Below are 16,730 nucleotides of genomic sequence, written 5' to 3'. Positions count from 1 at the left end.
AAGGTCTGCAAAAATATTCACTAAACTGTTAACTGTGGTTATGCCTGCAGAGTCAGACTAGAAAGGGTAAAGGGACATTCACTTTTTAGTTCATATATTTTCATATTAATTACCTATATAATAACAAGCATGTGCTATATTTTGTAATTTTTTTTAACTATTTAAATGTACCATAAGTTCAGATTATCTTCTTCTAAAAAGGCATAAACATACATCAAATTCAATGCTTTTATGTACCAATTTTTAATTATCCAAACAAAGGGAGAAACTGAAGCAAATGCCAATAGGTTACATCTAGCGTCCAAACACGTAGTAGTTCTTTGCAGCATCTTGGGCTCATAAATACCCCAGAGGTATCTGAGTGGTACTCTGAAAAGTCTAGGATGAAAACTTTGTTGTATAATATCTATTTGCTAAAGGTAATTACCATCACCTTTAGAATTCACATTTCGCCCCACAATGCTTTAACAATCATTGCCAGTACACACGGAACAAGAATTTAACAAGAAAAAAACATCCTGAAAGAAGACAAGTAAGAGATTAATGCAAAATACAGTTCTTAATTTCAAGAAATGAATGAGTTGGGTAATATCAAACCAAGTTTTAGAAGACAGTGGAGAAGAGGGAGAAATAAGAAGCATCATCAGCCTCTTATTTTTTTTCTTTCTGATTTCTTTCATGATGACTCACTCACACTTTAGAGTAACTCACCAATAAGGGGCTCCAGGGCGCACTTGAAATGGCAAATCAAACAACATGGTAAAAAGAAAGAGGTTAGAATCATACCTTTTCCAAAATGAACTTGTTTAAGTACGGCATGTAGCCTTGGTTGGAGACAGGCCCCTCATCATCATCCCTGAAGTGCTCTTCAAGGGCAACTGGATCATGTGGAACTTTGAGCACTGTGCACAGGTTATGGGAAAGGACCTGCAGGAGAAAGAGAGCAGTTTAAAGGCATCCACTAACCAGCACATGGCACCTTTACTGTCTGAACACAACTGGCTGTGTGCTCCCCTGCCCTACCCTACAGAGAGAAAGAGAATAAACTAGCAAATAAGGGGTACTGATCAGCTGCCAGCTCCCCACTTGTCTGTTACCCAGGAATGTCTCTCAATCCTCCTCAGTTTTGGTTCACTTCAAACAAGTCTCTTCTACAAGCCCACAATGAACCAGGCTCCATGCAGATCTGTGTCTATAATACTCCTTAGTCTTTTATTAGTTGGCCCACATTAAAAAGAAAAAGGAGGGAAAGAGCAAGAGAATGTGTTCAAAATTAAACTTCTCCCCAAAGAGAGCAGCCTCAGTCAGAGTCATAAGAGAAAGAACCTGGAGCTGGATAGTAGCAGCTGGGGGTTTTGGACAAGGTGGCTACCTGGGCCAATCACAATGTTACTATGCTTTAATGTTCTCATTACTCAACAAAAAGGCCCAAGTTAATATGCAAATGTACCAAGTATTAATTAGTAATCAATAAAGTCCAAATATCTCTAAAATTCTATAATGCTAGGCTAAGCTTTCAGTATAAAATTTCAGTATGTTTCAGCATTAAAAGGTATAAATGTAAAAAGAAAAAGAAATCAAGGATCCACTTTAGAAATGAGAAAAATTCATAGCAAAAATACCTCAAGAGTCACCAAAATGGTTGCAAATATTCTGTGGAAATTTGCATTCCACATATAAAGGGTTACTAGTCTTGACGATAACCTGAAGTGTACACATTAACACTCAGCTAGTTGAATTAACAGTGTGGGCTATTCTTAGTACTAATCTTGTTTCACATTAAATTAAAATTTAAAAATAAAACTTAAATCCCTCCCATTTCATTTGTGCATTCTAAACCGGTCAAATTACATAGCTACGGCTGTACTTCCTTTAACAGAGAATCTTATTAGATATTAAATATGGTTAAAATGTGCCCTGTTTTTCTCAGCCCTACCCATTTAATCACTTAAAGAGCCACATCCATGTCAATGAAAACTTTCAATTCCACTAAGCAAGTCACTTTTTTCTGCATACACGTATTTCAGTTAGGTATTTTTTTTAGATTAAAAAAAATTTATTCTATAAAAAGAATATTTGCATATCTTCTTTCCACATTTGTTTTGTTTCTCAAAGCTTCATTTATGTGGAGATCCTTTTCTACACGCTCTACTGGTTTTAAGGAAGTCAGTAAAGTAAAGGAAGTAAATTCACAAATGGTTACAAATGAAGTAATGAAGACTTTTTTATCAGCCCCTACAAAGCAGGCTGTGTTTCTCAAGCAAACCCTCTATTTGCCAATAGCAGAGCACATGAAAAGAACACGCTGGAGCTTTTATTGAAGAATCTTGCACCACAGTGAGCAAAATCCTGAATAGATATTTCCTTCCTCTATTTACTTAGTAAAACCTATAAAGTAATGATCTACCCTGAAAGAGATTTTCTGAGGATCAACTTCAAGAATGTGAAGTGCTTAAAAACTGTTAACGTACTACAAAAATATAAGTTTTAGAGAAATAAAAGGCATACTTTTCAGATAAGGCTCAAAGGTCGTTCAATTTTTAAAATCATTTAGGACTTCACCCAAGTAAAAATTCCCAGCCATTGGTTGAACTATGGAACATCCATAAACCATTAGGAACAAAGAGGAAGCTCACTGTGTAGTGATAGGAAAAGATCTTCAAGATAAATTAAGGTGAAAAAAAAGCAACACACCAAGACTACATACACTGTGCCATCTTTTATGTAAAAGAAAAAGGAAGAAAAAATAAGAAACTCTAGGAGGATATCTAAGAAACTAAAACAGTGGGGGAAAGTGTAATCTGATGATAGACCTGGGTGGAAAATGACTTTTCATTGTTCCTCCCCCCATTTTCTATAAAAGTTTGGAGAAAACAAAAATTCACCTATTCAAAAATGTACTGCCTATTTAAAAAAATTAAATATATCAAGTAGCCAGCCTAAAATCACCCAGTTAAATCTATTTATCTTCAAAGTTTTTATTTTTTCTTCTACATTAACCTACTCACTAAAGATTAGATACAAAAGGAAGACATATTCCACAGCAACATGCCATGACCAATGGGTGAGTGAGACATAAGGCCAATAAATGAGTTCAAAGAAGAAATGGTGCTACACTGACTTCATAGAAGAAGTGAAATGTAACCCATGTCTCAAAATAAGGAGAGCTTTTGGATAGGAAAGGGGGCCCTGGCAGGTTTTCCCAAGTAGGGAAATAACATGAGAAAAGCAGGTGATTAATGCAAAATCCTCAGGGTATAAAAAGGAGACACCAATCTCTTCCACTCCCACCTCTCCCTCAGCCTTTTGGTTTTCACAGACCTAACTAAACTTGGGTTTCAGGACAAACTAAAGTCCTGGCAGGGGCCTTGGATGCCATATTGTCATCCTCTCATCTTACAGGTGGTAAGATTAAATTTGTTTTTCTTGAGGAAGGTTCCTTAGCAGAACTGAGACTAGAACTCAGGTTTTGTGATCCCTGGTCCAAAACTCTCTAGTAATAAGGAACATCGGGTTTTTAGTTCTCTAAAGTCAACAACAATGGTTTTTGTATGTGTAGGCGCTTAGTTAGATTCAGTGATCCCACTGAAGATTTAGATTAGAACTTGAGACTTCAGCCTTGGCTAATTAAACAGCACTTTTTTACATACAAAGATAGCTGAATTCAATGATAATTTTCTTTACTACCTTTATTTAGTTAAGCAAATTGTGAGGTCAGCAGCACACTATAGTAACAAGGACCCTGGAGGAGGAGACCTGAACCCAAGACTTGCATGTGGTCGGTTCCTGCTCAGTGGTTTGTCACTTACCCTTCTATAATATTTTAATGTTTTGCTACTTATTTGCTTAGTCCTGGTATTCTCACTACAAAATTAAGAGGTAGACCTTCTTTAAAAAATTTTTTAAAGGTCAATCGTTAGCTGTCAACCCAAACTCATTTTAAGAATTCAGCAAAAAGAACTACAATTGAGATGAGAAATTCAGCTTTTTTCATGTTAGTAAGGCCTATAATAAGGAAGTCTTCTTCAAACAAAGTAACTATAAACTGAGTAACAGATAATGGAATAACTTAAAAATTTTTTATCAGTGATTTTTTAAAAACCTCGACAGTATCTCAAAAAGTAAAATGTATAAAGAAACCAAAATCTTGAAGTTCAGAATATAAACTAGTAATAAGAAGCAAAAGCTCCATAAGCTTATACAGTAGTTCATGCTTTTTACAGTAGACTCACATCATCCATTAGTTGGTTTTAGTCTGGCCCCTGGGAAAGCAGATATTATTGCTATTTTACAGATGAAGAGGCTGAGTCAGAGTTTAAGAGATGTGCCCTAAATCAGAGTCTTATGTGTAGTGAAATTGGGACTGGAACTCGAGTCTCATGCTTTGGTGTCCTTACCATCCTGTTCTACTTCGCTCTCTTTCTGGAAAAAGAGGGAGCCCTGCCTGTACAGAAGTGACTCCATGGCCAGGCACGCATGTTGCTGCTAAAGTGCAGTGATGTACTGGTGCTCCCCCACTCCACCCAGCCAGCTCTCCAGGCCCAAGAGGATGGCTGGCATTATATAGCAGAGCCAAGTTAAATCCAGGGTGAAGAACTACATATGCCTAGAGATCTGGGACCATGTCTCTCTGGAAGTCCCCACATCCCAGCCCACACCTTTGCGGAAACCATCCCAGGCACACTAGCCTCCTCTCCAGATGAGGAAGCTGTAAAACAGATCAGGTCAAAAACAATCAGGAGGAAAGAGGACTACAAGTTCTTGATTTGTAAAAGGACTGCCCTGAATCACTCTAATCAGGGTGTTTGCAAAGTTCTTGAAAATGTTGAACTTATTCCACTTCAAATGCCTGCTCCTCCAAAGGCAGTTTTTTTAGCGCCCACATGATTGCTAAGCAACTTAACTCTCATTCCCAATTTGAAGAATAAACTATTGTTACTACAATAACAAATCTATATCCATGCCAGAAACTCATCTTTCCAGCTCTTTCTTAGCCACCTGCAGCCTCACAGGGCCTGTGCTGACAAGAGATGACTAATTAACTGCATGAGCCCTGCTCCTGTGGTCTGTTCCTGCTCAGTGGTTTGCCATTTACCCTTTTCAGCATTTTGCTCCAGCTATCATGAAAATGAAATCAAGGGTGATGAACGACTAAACAGTGTTTTAACACACAAGTGCACGATGTTCCCCCTCCTCCCTCCCAAAGATGCAGAGATTATAAAGGTCCTCTGAAATGTTCCCCCACCCTCCCAAATCACACAGTTTCCCTTTACAGGATGTGCGTAATGGGCAAAATTCAACACTGAAAAACCAGTGGGGGGGTAGCTCTACTCCAACAAGCTTATCTGAACCAGCACAATTATAGAATCATAATTCATAATAGGCCATCTTTTTTAAAAACATGAAAATTCCTGTCTGATTTACAAAATTTCAAGCTAATGGCAAATTACCAGAAAACTCTTCCTAACAATGAACCAGAATGACCAATTTCCTACCAGTGCTTTGCCCTGCCTTAAAAGCATTGTCCGAATAGAAGTCCTGCCCCTTACCACACAGAGTCATTTTCCCTTTCCTAACAATACCCTTCCATCCTGCTTGTCACTGCTTTCTTGCTTGCTTTCTCTTAAATTATCTTTATTGTACTCAGTCTCGGAAATCTCAAAGTTGACTCAGTCCCTGCATGCAATCAATCACCATCCTAGATACTTTTACCAAACTGATCTTCAAGTGCTGCTTACATCACATTACCCTCTTGTCTACAACTCATCTCATGCCTACAGAAGTAAAAACCAAGTACCTGAGCTCTGTGTTTTCATCACGATAGGCCAAGCCCACTTTACCTTCCTAGCCTTATTTTGCCTCCTCTCTGCACCAATCACACAAACCCAGCCAAACAAGTTTATGCACTGAACCCCAAACAAACTGTACCACCCGCCTTTCTCTTTCAGGCCGTTGTTTCAACCACCCCCCTCCATTTCTACTTAACATGAACATCATCCCTTCCTGAAGCCTCCACCACCCCAACTCAAAATGGTCTTTCCCCACTCTGCATTTCCCAAGCACTCTGCACCATTTTTATTTTACACTACTACCACATGATTTTTCTCTCCCATAAGACTGTAAATTTCTTAAAGAAAGTCCTGTGTCTACCCATCCTTGCATACTCAGAGAACCTAGCATGCCACTCAGAAGGCAGAAGGCCTTTGAACAATGCTGAATGAGTTCTGCCTAAAAAATTCTCTTTCAACAGTAAAACCATATCACTTTAATAATGACAACAATATTAGGAAACATCCAACTCCTCTCTCCTTATTTCTTAGATTAAAAAGACTGGGGCATGCTCTTCAACAACTGGTGTTGGCAAAACTGGACAGCTATATGTAAGAAAATGAAAGTGGATTATTGTCTAACTCATACACAAAAGTAAACTCAAAATGGATCAAAGACCTGAATGTAAGTCATGAAACCATAAAACTCTTAGAAGAAAACATAGGCAAAAATCTCTTGAACATAAACATGAACAACTTTTTTCTGAAAGCATCTGCTCAGGCAAGGCAAACAAAAGCATGAACAAATGGGACTACATCAAACTAAAAAGCTTCTGTACAACAAAGGAAACCATGAGTCGCACAAAAAGGCATCCTACAGTATGGGAGAATATATTCATAAATAAGATATCTGACACAGGGTTAACATCCACAATATATAAAGAACTCACATACCTGAACACCAAAAAGCAAATAACCTGATTAAGAAATGGGCAGAGGATATGAACAGATACTTCTCCAAAGAAGAAATTTAGATGGTCAACAGGCACATGAAAAGATGCTCCACATTGCTAATTATCAGAGAAATACAAATTAGAACCACAATGAGAGATCACCTCACACCAATTACGATGGCCAACATCGAAAAGACTAGGAACAACAAATGCAGGGGAGGATGCAGAGAAAGGGGAACCCTCCTACATTGCTGGTAGGAACGTAAATTGGTTCAACCATTGTGGAAAGCAATATGGAGGTTCCTCAAAAAACTAAAAATAGAAATACCATTTGACCCAGACATTCCACTCCTAGGAATTTACCCAAAGAAACCAAGATCTCAGATTCAAAAAGACATATGCACTCCTATGTTTACTGCAGCACTATTTACAACAGCCAAGATATGGAAGCAACTTAAGTGTCCATCAGTAGATGAATGGATAAAAATGTTGTGGTACATATACAGCCATAAGAAGAAAACAAATCCTACCATTTGCAACAACATGGATGGAGCTAGAGGGTATTATGCTCAGTGAAATAAGCCAGGCGGAGAAAGACAAGTACCAAATGACTTCCCTCATTTGTGGAGTATAACAACAAAGCAAAACTGAAGAACCAAAAACAGCAGCAGACTCACAGACTCCAAAAAGGGACTAGCGATTACCAAAGGGGAGGACAGGTGGGGTGGGAAGGAGAAGGGGATTGAGGGGTATTATGATTGGTACACATGGTGTGTGTGGCAGGGTCACGGGGAAGACAGTGTAGCACAGAGAAGACAAGAAGTGACTGTGCGGCATCTTACTATGCTGATGGACAGTGATTTCAATGGGGCATGGGGGGAATTCTATAACATGGGTGAATGTAGTAACCACAATGTTTTTCATGTGAAACCTTCATAAGAGTGTATATCAGTGATACCTTAATCAATGTAGGTAAGTATGTGAGTGAGTAAATAAATAAATAAATAAATAAAAATATTTTAAAGGGAAAAAAAAAGACTGGGGCATGCCCTGGCCTGAGTCACACACTAATCGGTTACAAAGAAGGTACAAGAACCCAAGTTTCCTAATGCCCTGCTGGAAACATTCCCTTCTGCCTAGCCACATCCTTCAAGACTGAGTTGTTCTTCATAAACTCTAGGAAACCTTCACTGCCTTACTGTCCATCAAACTCCTATTCAGCATTTAAATGGATTTCATCTCATATGCTAGCATTATCTCAAATACCTAACTGCAGCTGAGTGAGGGAGGAAACCCTGCCTGATACTTGTCTTCTGTACCCTCCACAGTGACTAGCCTAGAGCTAAGTAGGGACATAACACTTAGGACAGATTAAGGCAGGATATCTAACTCAAAACCATCTGTTGTGATGTTGTCCATAGAATATACATCGCTAAACTACAGTGTACACCACTGGATTACATTCTAAATGAACCACCTTTAACAAGTTATTTTGCATAATTAATTAATATAGCCCTCTTCAGAAAATACTGGTAAATTTGGCCATATAAAAAATTTTTAATTTCCCTTTAAACAGAGACACCATAAATAAAAAAGGCTAATAGCTCCAATATTCGATTACTCTTAGAAACTAAATGAACACCAAAAAAAAATTGGAATGGACATGAATAGAAAATTCACAAAAGAAACTAGTGACTAATAAATACAAGAAAAGATGCTTAGCCTCATTAGTGATTATAATAAAGCAAATTAAAAGAGCCATTATTTTTTTAGCTTTTTTTTTATGAAGGTATCATTGATATACACTCTTATGAAGATTTCACATGAAAAACAATGTGGTTACTACATTCACCAAGAGCCATTACTTTTTGTCTGAATAACAATACCTAGCATGTGAGCAGATACAAAGTATTAAGAGTGCCAACACCCAACACCGGAGAAGGTAGAGAGCAGGTTTTCTCCATCACTACTGACATTCTGTTTGGGGAGCAAGGCAAGGTGGCCTACACACAGTAGAATGTTTATGAGCACCCCTAAAACATCAAAATATCTCAAATATCTGTGAATAGGAAAGTGGTTAAATAAAGCATGATGCATCAACACAGTGAAATAGGTCAGAGCTGTTACAAAGGACGACAGTGTATGGATCAATGTGCACTGATAAAGAAAGATGAGCTTCACACGCTGCATAATAGGTTACAAAAGCATATGAAATATGATCCCACTTATATAAAAGGATATATATGTATGTGCACATGCATGTGTGTACATGCATGTTTGTGCATGATGGGGACAAGAGAGATGGAGTGGGAAGGGGAAAGACTGGAGAGGGACAGAGATATCAGAAAGACTGTCACTGAAAAGTTCATTGCATTAGCGGTAGAATTCCTGATGCTTTTACCCTTGCCTCTATGCTTTAATGTGTTGTCTGAATATTCTACATATTATCTTTAACATCAGAAACAGTGAAGCTTTTATATTTATGGGAAATTTTAAAAGTATGTCTGGAGGCTCCAGCTAGGAAGCACCAATAAAATTACAAAATATGAAGAGATCGTTGTAGGACTACAAAGCTGATGAAATTACATCACATGAGTCATCCATGAAGTACTATGCCTTGCCATGCTCTTGAATAAGCCACACTACAGGCAATAAAGTCTCCCAATCTGGGACAGCCTCCTTAGATTTCAGCCTCCCACTGGACAGGATAAACAAATTCCCTTAAGGAGATAAATAATTTGTAAACAGATTTAACTCGAGTTAAGTTTCTGTATCTACCACTCCCACTACTCTGTAAATTCCTTAAAGAATCTGTATTTTAACCATTTGTACAGTAGCAAAACCTAATAAAGTTTTGAGATGAGAGTGCCTTGTGTTCAACAAAAGGCACTTAGTGAGTCCCATTTAAGGATCTGTTGGGGAGTTTTGGGTTTTTTTAGTTTAGTTTGCTTCTCTATCATCTTTACCCAGATCTGAGTGTTTGAATTTATTTCACTATACTACCAATATATTCTTTCTGGAAAGAACTTTTGTTTAATTATGATCTCTAATTCAGATCACTTTTAGAGTAAAAATCAATGCCTCCACCCCTATGTTTATCACTGCACTATTTGCAACAGACAAGATATGGAAGCAACCTAAGTGTCCATCAACAGATGAATAGACACAATGGAATATTATTCAGCTATAAAAAGAAAATAAATCCTCCCATTTGCAACAACCTGTATGGATCTAGAAGGTATAATCCTCACTGAAAATAAGCCAGGTGGAGAAAGACAAATACCCTATGATTTTACTTATTTGTGGAGTATAAAAACAAAGCAAAACAGAAGGAATAAAATAGTACTAGACTCATAGACACTGAGAAGGGACTAATGGTTACCAAGGGGGAGGGGCTGGGGTAGAGGGGAGGGGAGGATGAAATAACACAATTACAATATAAGTTGGTCACCAGGGACAGTAGTACAGCACGGAGAATATAGTGAATGATTTTGGAACCTCTTACTACTTTGACATATAGTAACTGCATAAGAGGGGGTAAGGATTTAATAATATGGGTAACTGTTGAACCACTGTGTTGTATGTTTGAAACCAACATAAGATTGTATATCAACAATACTTTAATAAAAAAAGCAATGCCTCCATTACTTATTACCACCACCAGAACTAGAAGCATAACCCATCTGACCTGAGATCCAGTAAGCAGTCTAATTCCTCAAAATTTAAGTAGAGGTTTTTCAGGAGAGGACTCAGTAAGACTTAACAAGTGTGTGAGAGAACTCTATAGTAGAAGAGAGACCAGAGCAATTAGGTAGTTCAATTTAGTACAGTCTTCTCCAAGAGAAGATGTGAAGCCACAGTGTACAGCCAAATGATGACAAAGATCACAATCAAAGGTCTACCTCTGCTGCTTCATCTTCTGTCCCCTCACAGTCCTTATAATACAGCTCCTATCCCTATCAATCTCATGAAACTGCTTCTTCAAAAGGAATCTGTGGCAAACATAGTAATGTACCATTCACTTCCCTCAAGAAAGGAACTGCTGCCAGGCTATAAGGACTGTGGTTAGCTGAGAGTCTCCAGCTATTAGTACCTTCAGGGTCCACCTCAGCTAATGACTGGGGAAGGAGATGGTATCATTTATCACCTAGGTGGGAGTCCTCCAACAGGCCTTTTTTGCTCCAGTGCTCCTGGATTTGTCAAATTCATATCAGAGTCTGACAGCACCTTTTCCCAATCCTACTTCCTCTCCGTATTTTCCATAGGTATTTTTCCCCATAACCCTCTTGCACTCCCAACTCTGTCTTAGTACCAGCTTCCTGGAGAACCCAACCTAGGACACATACCCTCTGAACACGTCACTCTCCCAAGTCTCCACCATTTGGCAGTCTGAATCATTCCCTTTATTTGGTTCCATGACATACTATTTTCTAAATTCTCTTTGCTCATCAAAAGTGCCTTTATGGAGTCACCTCCCTCACTCCTCATTTCCCAATCTGCATATTTCCCAAAGCCCAGTTTTCAGCTGAGTTCCTCTTTCTCCTTATTCTCTTCCAAAAAAGTGCTTTTATCCTGACAACATTAAGTCACCTTTATTCTAATGACTCTCAAATCTCTTTCTGGTCCTGACCTCTCAACTGAGCTGTGGTTTATATTGCTACCTAATACTGGAGATGTCTACACTAAATGTGCCTCACATCCACAAATCCAAAGGAGAACTCATCACCTTTCTCCCCAAACCAGGTTTCCCTACACACACACCCATTCTGACTTTGGTACCACCATTCCCTTAACAATAAAACTACAGACTCTCCTCTTCTTGTACCTCTTTTACTTATAGTTTGTCCTATTTTCAGATCTAATTCAGCACCCCAGTGCCAACTCCTCTCTTCCCCGAGGAGTGACTGCTCCATCAGCTTAAGGCTAACCTGAGGACTCTGAGGCCCTAACAAAGAGTTGCTGCATAGCAACCACTCACCAGGATGTGATCTTGGTGAACACATCAAGCTAACAAAGTTAAATTAGAAGGCTAAACTTTGAAAATTTTGTCCACTACTCCATGTTTTACAAATGAGGAACCTAGTAAGAAGAAATAATTTCCCACAGCCACACAAGTAATGAAGCAGAGAGACAGGTCTCCTGACTTCCCAAATAGTGATCTCTCTCCTGAAACTTTTTCCTGTCCTTCCAGGAGATTTACTTTCCAAATCTTTCATCATAGATGTTCTTGAAGAGGAGTTTCACACATCCCTTAAGGTCAGTGATAAACGTTTCTTCTTCTAGAAGCATTCTCTGGTTTAACTCATCCAATCCTCGCCACAGGCTAGGTAGAGTCGCTCTATTTTCCCTAGCATTGTGTACTTTCTTTACCTCTCTATGTTCAAATTTCCAGTTTGCTGGTCTGTATCACCCACAAGACTTTAAGCTCTTTAATATTAGGGAATGTAGCTCCTTTGAGTCCCACTGCCACCATCCCAGTCCAGCACTCATCAATCTGCTCATCAGCTTTCATAGCAGCCCCCCAATTGGTCTCCCCATCTCTCACCTCTAATCATCTCACCCACATCATCAGAATAATCTCAAACTCTACCTTTATCATGTATCTTCCCCACAAGTTTTAATAATTTCCCCTCTTGACAGGATCAGTTCTGGACTATTCAGTCTAACACAATCAATATACATTAACCATCTATTCTGTGCAAGACAAGAATATCTGTACAAATGTAGTTCTATCTCCCTTTTAATCCTAATTTTCCACTATACCTCAAAACAAATGTTCTATTTCACCCAGAGTATTTCCCTTCTGCTCACAAATACTATAGATTTGGGCTCTTGCTCTTATCTACAATGCCACCAGCACACTTGCCACCTTCCTCTATCTACACTGGACAAGATCTGTCCCATTCTGTCCAGAAACAGCTGACATTCTATCTCCTCCATGAAACTTTCCATGTCTACAACTGTCTACATCTTTCCTCAATTTCCTTTGAACCTTTACAACAGTTCTGTCCAACAGAAATATAATTCAAACCACATATGGAATTTTTAAATTTTAATAGCCACATTTTTAGAAAATAAAAAGAAACAGGAGAAATTTTAATAACATATTCAAAATATAACTTAAACATGTAATCAATATTTTTAAATTATTAGATAGTTTACATTCTTTTCTTATACTAAGTCTCTGAAATCCAGCATATATTTTATACTTACAACATACCTGAATTCAGACTACCTACTTTTCAATGCTCAAGAGCCAAATACGGCTAATGCCTAGTGTACTAGACAGCATGGCCTACAGCACTCATTTTCCACGCTCTGTAGAACTTGCTTACATGTTATCTTGTTGTAGTCATTTCATATATGATCTTCTTTATTAAACCACACACCCCTCAAGGTAAGGGACAATATTGGATACTTTTTTTCTTCCCCAGAGTCCCTAACAAAAGTTGCTTAGTAGAGTAAAACCTAGAAATCCATAGTCAAAATCACTGTTTGGTAGGAATAGGTAGCTAGTAAGTATTCTGTTGCCACACATAAAGGTTGTGAGCTCCATCTATTCAAGCATGTTGTTAAATGTCTTATTATTCCCATTCAACAGATAATCTTAAAATGTAAGAAGAAAGCAAACTCCCCAAAGTCACCTCAGTAAAGAACCTCAGAATTCCACCCTAATTTGATCTACTATCAGTCTGGTGTCCCATTACCTAGTAGTGTGTTCTCAAATCACTGCTGAATTCAGTCACTGAGAGTGAGTCAACTGCCCACCAGCTCCTACTCTCAACTCAGGTGTAACAGCCATCTCACTGAGACACCCAGGACCCTAGGAACTCAAAGAACTGATGGGGTAGATAGTGCTGGCAAGGCGGACAGTGCCCCATCCTCCCACAGCTGCCCATGCAGGGAAATATAACCTTCAACGTCATCCACTGACTAGAACAACTCTGATCCTAGCTGGTGTCACTTCTTCTGGCTGGTACACCATGCCACTCTCCTGGTCCAAATCAAACACAGCTGATTATCAAACAAAGCTAGTTATCTTTAAAAAGCAAAAGGTATAGAAGGCACAGAAGATTCCTAAAATGAAAAACTTTTTCCAATATTGCAGAAATCTTTCCCTAATCTCAAGATCTCCTTTTATGAAATTCACCTACATACAGATTTACTCCTAAATACCTTTTCACAACTTACTAACTGATGAGAATTGCAGTTTCAAGGAGACATAGATTTTGAGTGGGAACCTGAAGATAGAATAAGAGGAAGGGCAGAAAGCAGAGCAGAAAAATAGATGTATGAAATGAAACCTTGGAAAAGACAAAGGAAGTGGAGGCAAAGGGCCACCTTAGACTTATGTTGCAGGAAGGCAACAGGGACAAGTGTAAGAGGGACTGACTGGGTAAGTCACTGCACCCCAAGTTCCAGTGTACTAATTATCACTGAGGGGACTATAATAACCTTCCTTTGGAAGGGAATGAAAAATACCTACTCTGTGATGGCCAACTGAGTAAGGGAGAAAAGGTCAACCAAAGCCTTCTATCTCTAGCTTCCAGCTACTATGTACCTCTGGGGCTGTGGTGAGACCCCAAAGGAAATAAAAAGTGGGGGTCAGGAAGGTGAAGAGTCCTGAGTCATAAGATTAGAAATGAACTGGTTATTAAGACAGAGGGCCACACGCACAAAACAAAAGTGCCTCACAGTTTGTGTATTATCCTCAATAAAGCAAAAGTTTACATGTATTTCAAAGAAAATTAAAATTTCCAAACTATACCACTGAAAGTTTTCTAGCAAGTTAAGAATGGAGAAAGGAAATAACCCAGAATCCATTATTACCATTTTAACATTTTAAAATGTCTCTTACATGCTCTTTATTTAGAGAGCTGTCTTCACTGTTTTCTTTGGTGAAATATAAATAATATTTACAAAGACTTTTACAGGCTCACTCATGATGCTAACCCCAAACCCATTTTTTAAATTTGATTTTTAGTTGCTCAACAGAAACAACGTTTACCACAGGGGTTAACAAAAAACCAACACTAAGGATTGTGAGGAAATACTATACATGCCAAGTTTAAAAGAATTAACCATATCTTTTACATTGTGTTTCACACAATAAAAGCCCTTTATTGCAACTTGCTTCCTTTATATAGTAGTCTGCCCTTATGTTCCAAGAACCCCAGTTGGTGCCTGAAACCACAGAGAGCACCAAGCCCTATATATACTATGTTTTTTCCCATATATACACACCTATAACAAAGTTGAATTTATCAATTAGACACAATAAGAGATTAATTATAAATAATAATAAAACAGAACAATTTTAACAATATACTGTAATAAAAGTTAAGTGAATGTGGTCTCTCTCTCAAAATATCTCTGTACTGTACTTACCCTTCTTCTTGTGATGATAAAAAGCCTACATGATGAGGTGAGGCAAGGGGAATGATGTAACCACTGTGACAGGGCATTAGGCTACTACTGACCTTCTGACGATGTCAGGTGGATCATCTGCTTCTGGACAGCAGTTGACCACAGGTAACAGAAACCATGAAGAAGGGGGGGACTACTGTATTTTAAATCAACCATTGGCCTGCCTCAATTACTTTCACAACTAGCAAGATTAAACATTTTTAAGGCTAAATGCCTACACAGGAAGGGAACACACAATGTTATTCACAAGACACAAAACCAATTTCAAGGCAAAGACTAAAAACATTTAATTGAAAATCTATCATTGAGAAATGAATCAAGATTTAAACTACTCAAATTGTTCCTCAAAATTTTTTTTCATTTAGATCCTCACTAGTTGTAAGCTCTTTCACTTCATAAGGGCACAATTTAGCACAGAACAAAACCCTGTTTCTAAAAACAACAGGATGAAACTGCAGAGCCAATAAAAGATGTTTCCAGCACTGACATATAATTCCCACTGCAACCATAATTGCAAAGTAAAGTTGTAATAGAGATTGCAAAAATATCACCCTATTTTGCTCTATTTAAGAGGACAACAATTACCATAACAATAAGAGTATTGATTTTAAGGTTTATTTTGATCTCTGGAAGGAACTTAAAAAAGTAGAAATAATGGTTACCACCAGGACAGGGAACTAGTATGGGTCAGGGGTTGAAGGAAATTTACTCTTCACTTTTGTGAATGTCCTTTCGAACTTTACGAATTTCATACCATGTGTAAATATGACCTATTCAAAAAGTTTATTTTTGATATGTATTTGTTTAAATAACAGCCTTCATCTTTTTATCTTCTTGGAATTGCATGTATTTCTAAATAACACTGGAGATTTAGTATCTTTCAGCAAAACCACTGAACTTCTATAATTTGAAGATAATTTTTAAACATCAGTGGAGAAAAAAATAAGTATTGCCTCTACTTCAAATACACCCTATATACCTATTTCCATTATGATCTCTGCAAATTTACATCATAACCTAAAAGTAACATGGTCTACTTAAGATGACATATTAATAAGGTTTCCTAAAATATGGAATCCACACACAACTGTTCCTCATTAAGAAAAAAAGAAAAATACAGACAAAAGAAGAGCACAAACACCAGAACCAAACCAAGGGGAAAAATTGGTGGAAAAAAATTTCTAACACCAGCTCAGTGATACTTACCTAGTACCTTCCTTTAAAGAAGTTTCCATCAATCTCTTCATTATTTTTTAACCTCCCATCAGTTATCAGCAATTATACTAAAACAGCATTCCAAACAAGTAATAGTCTTAAACTACAGAGTTTGTTCAAGGAAGGACTATTCATGAATATTAGGTAGAGAATGTGTTTCTGAGGATTTCTTTCCCCACCATTAGCCTATTGTTCTCTACTGCAGCAGCTGAAAAGTAGTCTCTATATAATTAGAAAAAATTTTAACTTAAAATAGTAACTTAGTTTAGCGTCCCTCTGTATCCCAGCCTGAAAAATATAGTAACACCAAATCAATATGACAATTAAAAAAATGGAGTTGTCTTTAACAATCCAACTGCAAAATAAA

At 37.8% G+C, this 16,730-nt stretch overlaps 1 protein-coding gene across 2 annotated transcripts in view; it reads right to left on the bottom strand.

Annotated features, from left to right (window-relative positions):
- Nucleotides 1-16,730, bottom strand: part of SWAP70 (switching B cell complex subunit SWAP70) — a 114,659-nt gene that overhangs the window by 58,139 nt on the left and 39,790 nt on the right. For both annotated transcript variants that reach the window (XM_036892326.2, XM_036892327.2), the window contains exon 2: nucleotides 787-927. In XM_036892326.2, the coding sequence (XP_036748221.2) occupies nucleotides 787-927 (141 nt within the window). The remainder of the gene's footprint in view (nucleotides 1-786; nucleotides 928-16,730) is intronic.

The sequence above is a fragment of the Manis pentadactyla genome, chromosome 9 (assembly GCF_030020395.1).
Source record: "Manis pentadactyla isolate mManPen7 chromosome 9, mManPen7.hap1, whole genome shotgun sequence".
NCBI classification, from domain to species: Eukaryota; Metazoa; Chordata; class Mammalia; order Pholidota; family Manidae; genus Manis; species Manis pentadactyla.
The sequence above is the reverse complement of the archived record's forward strand: the minus strand, read 5'-3'. Positions and strand labels throughout refer to the sequence as shown.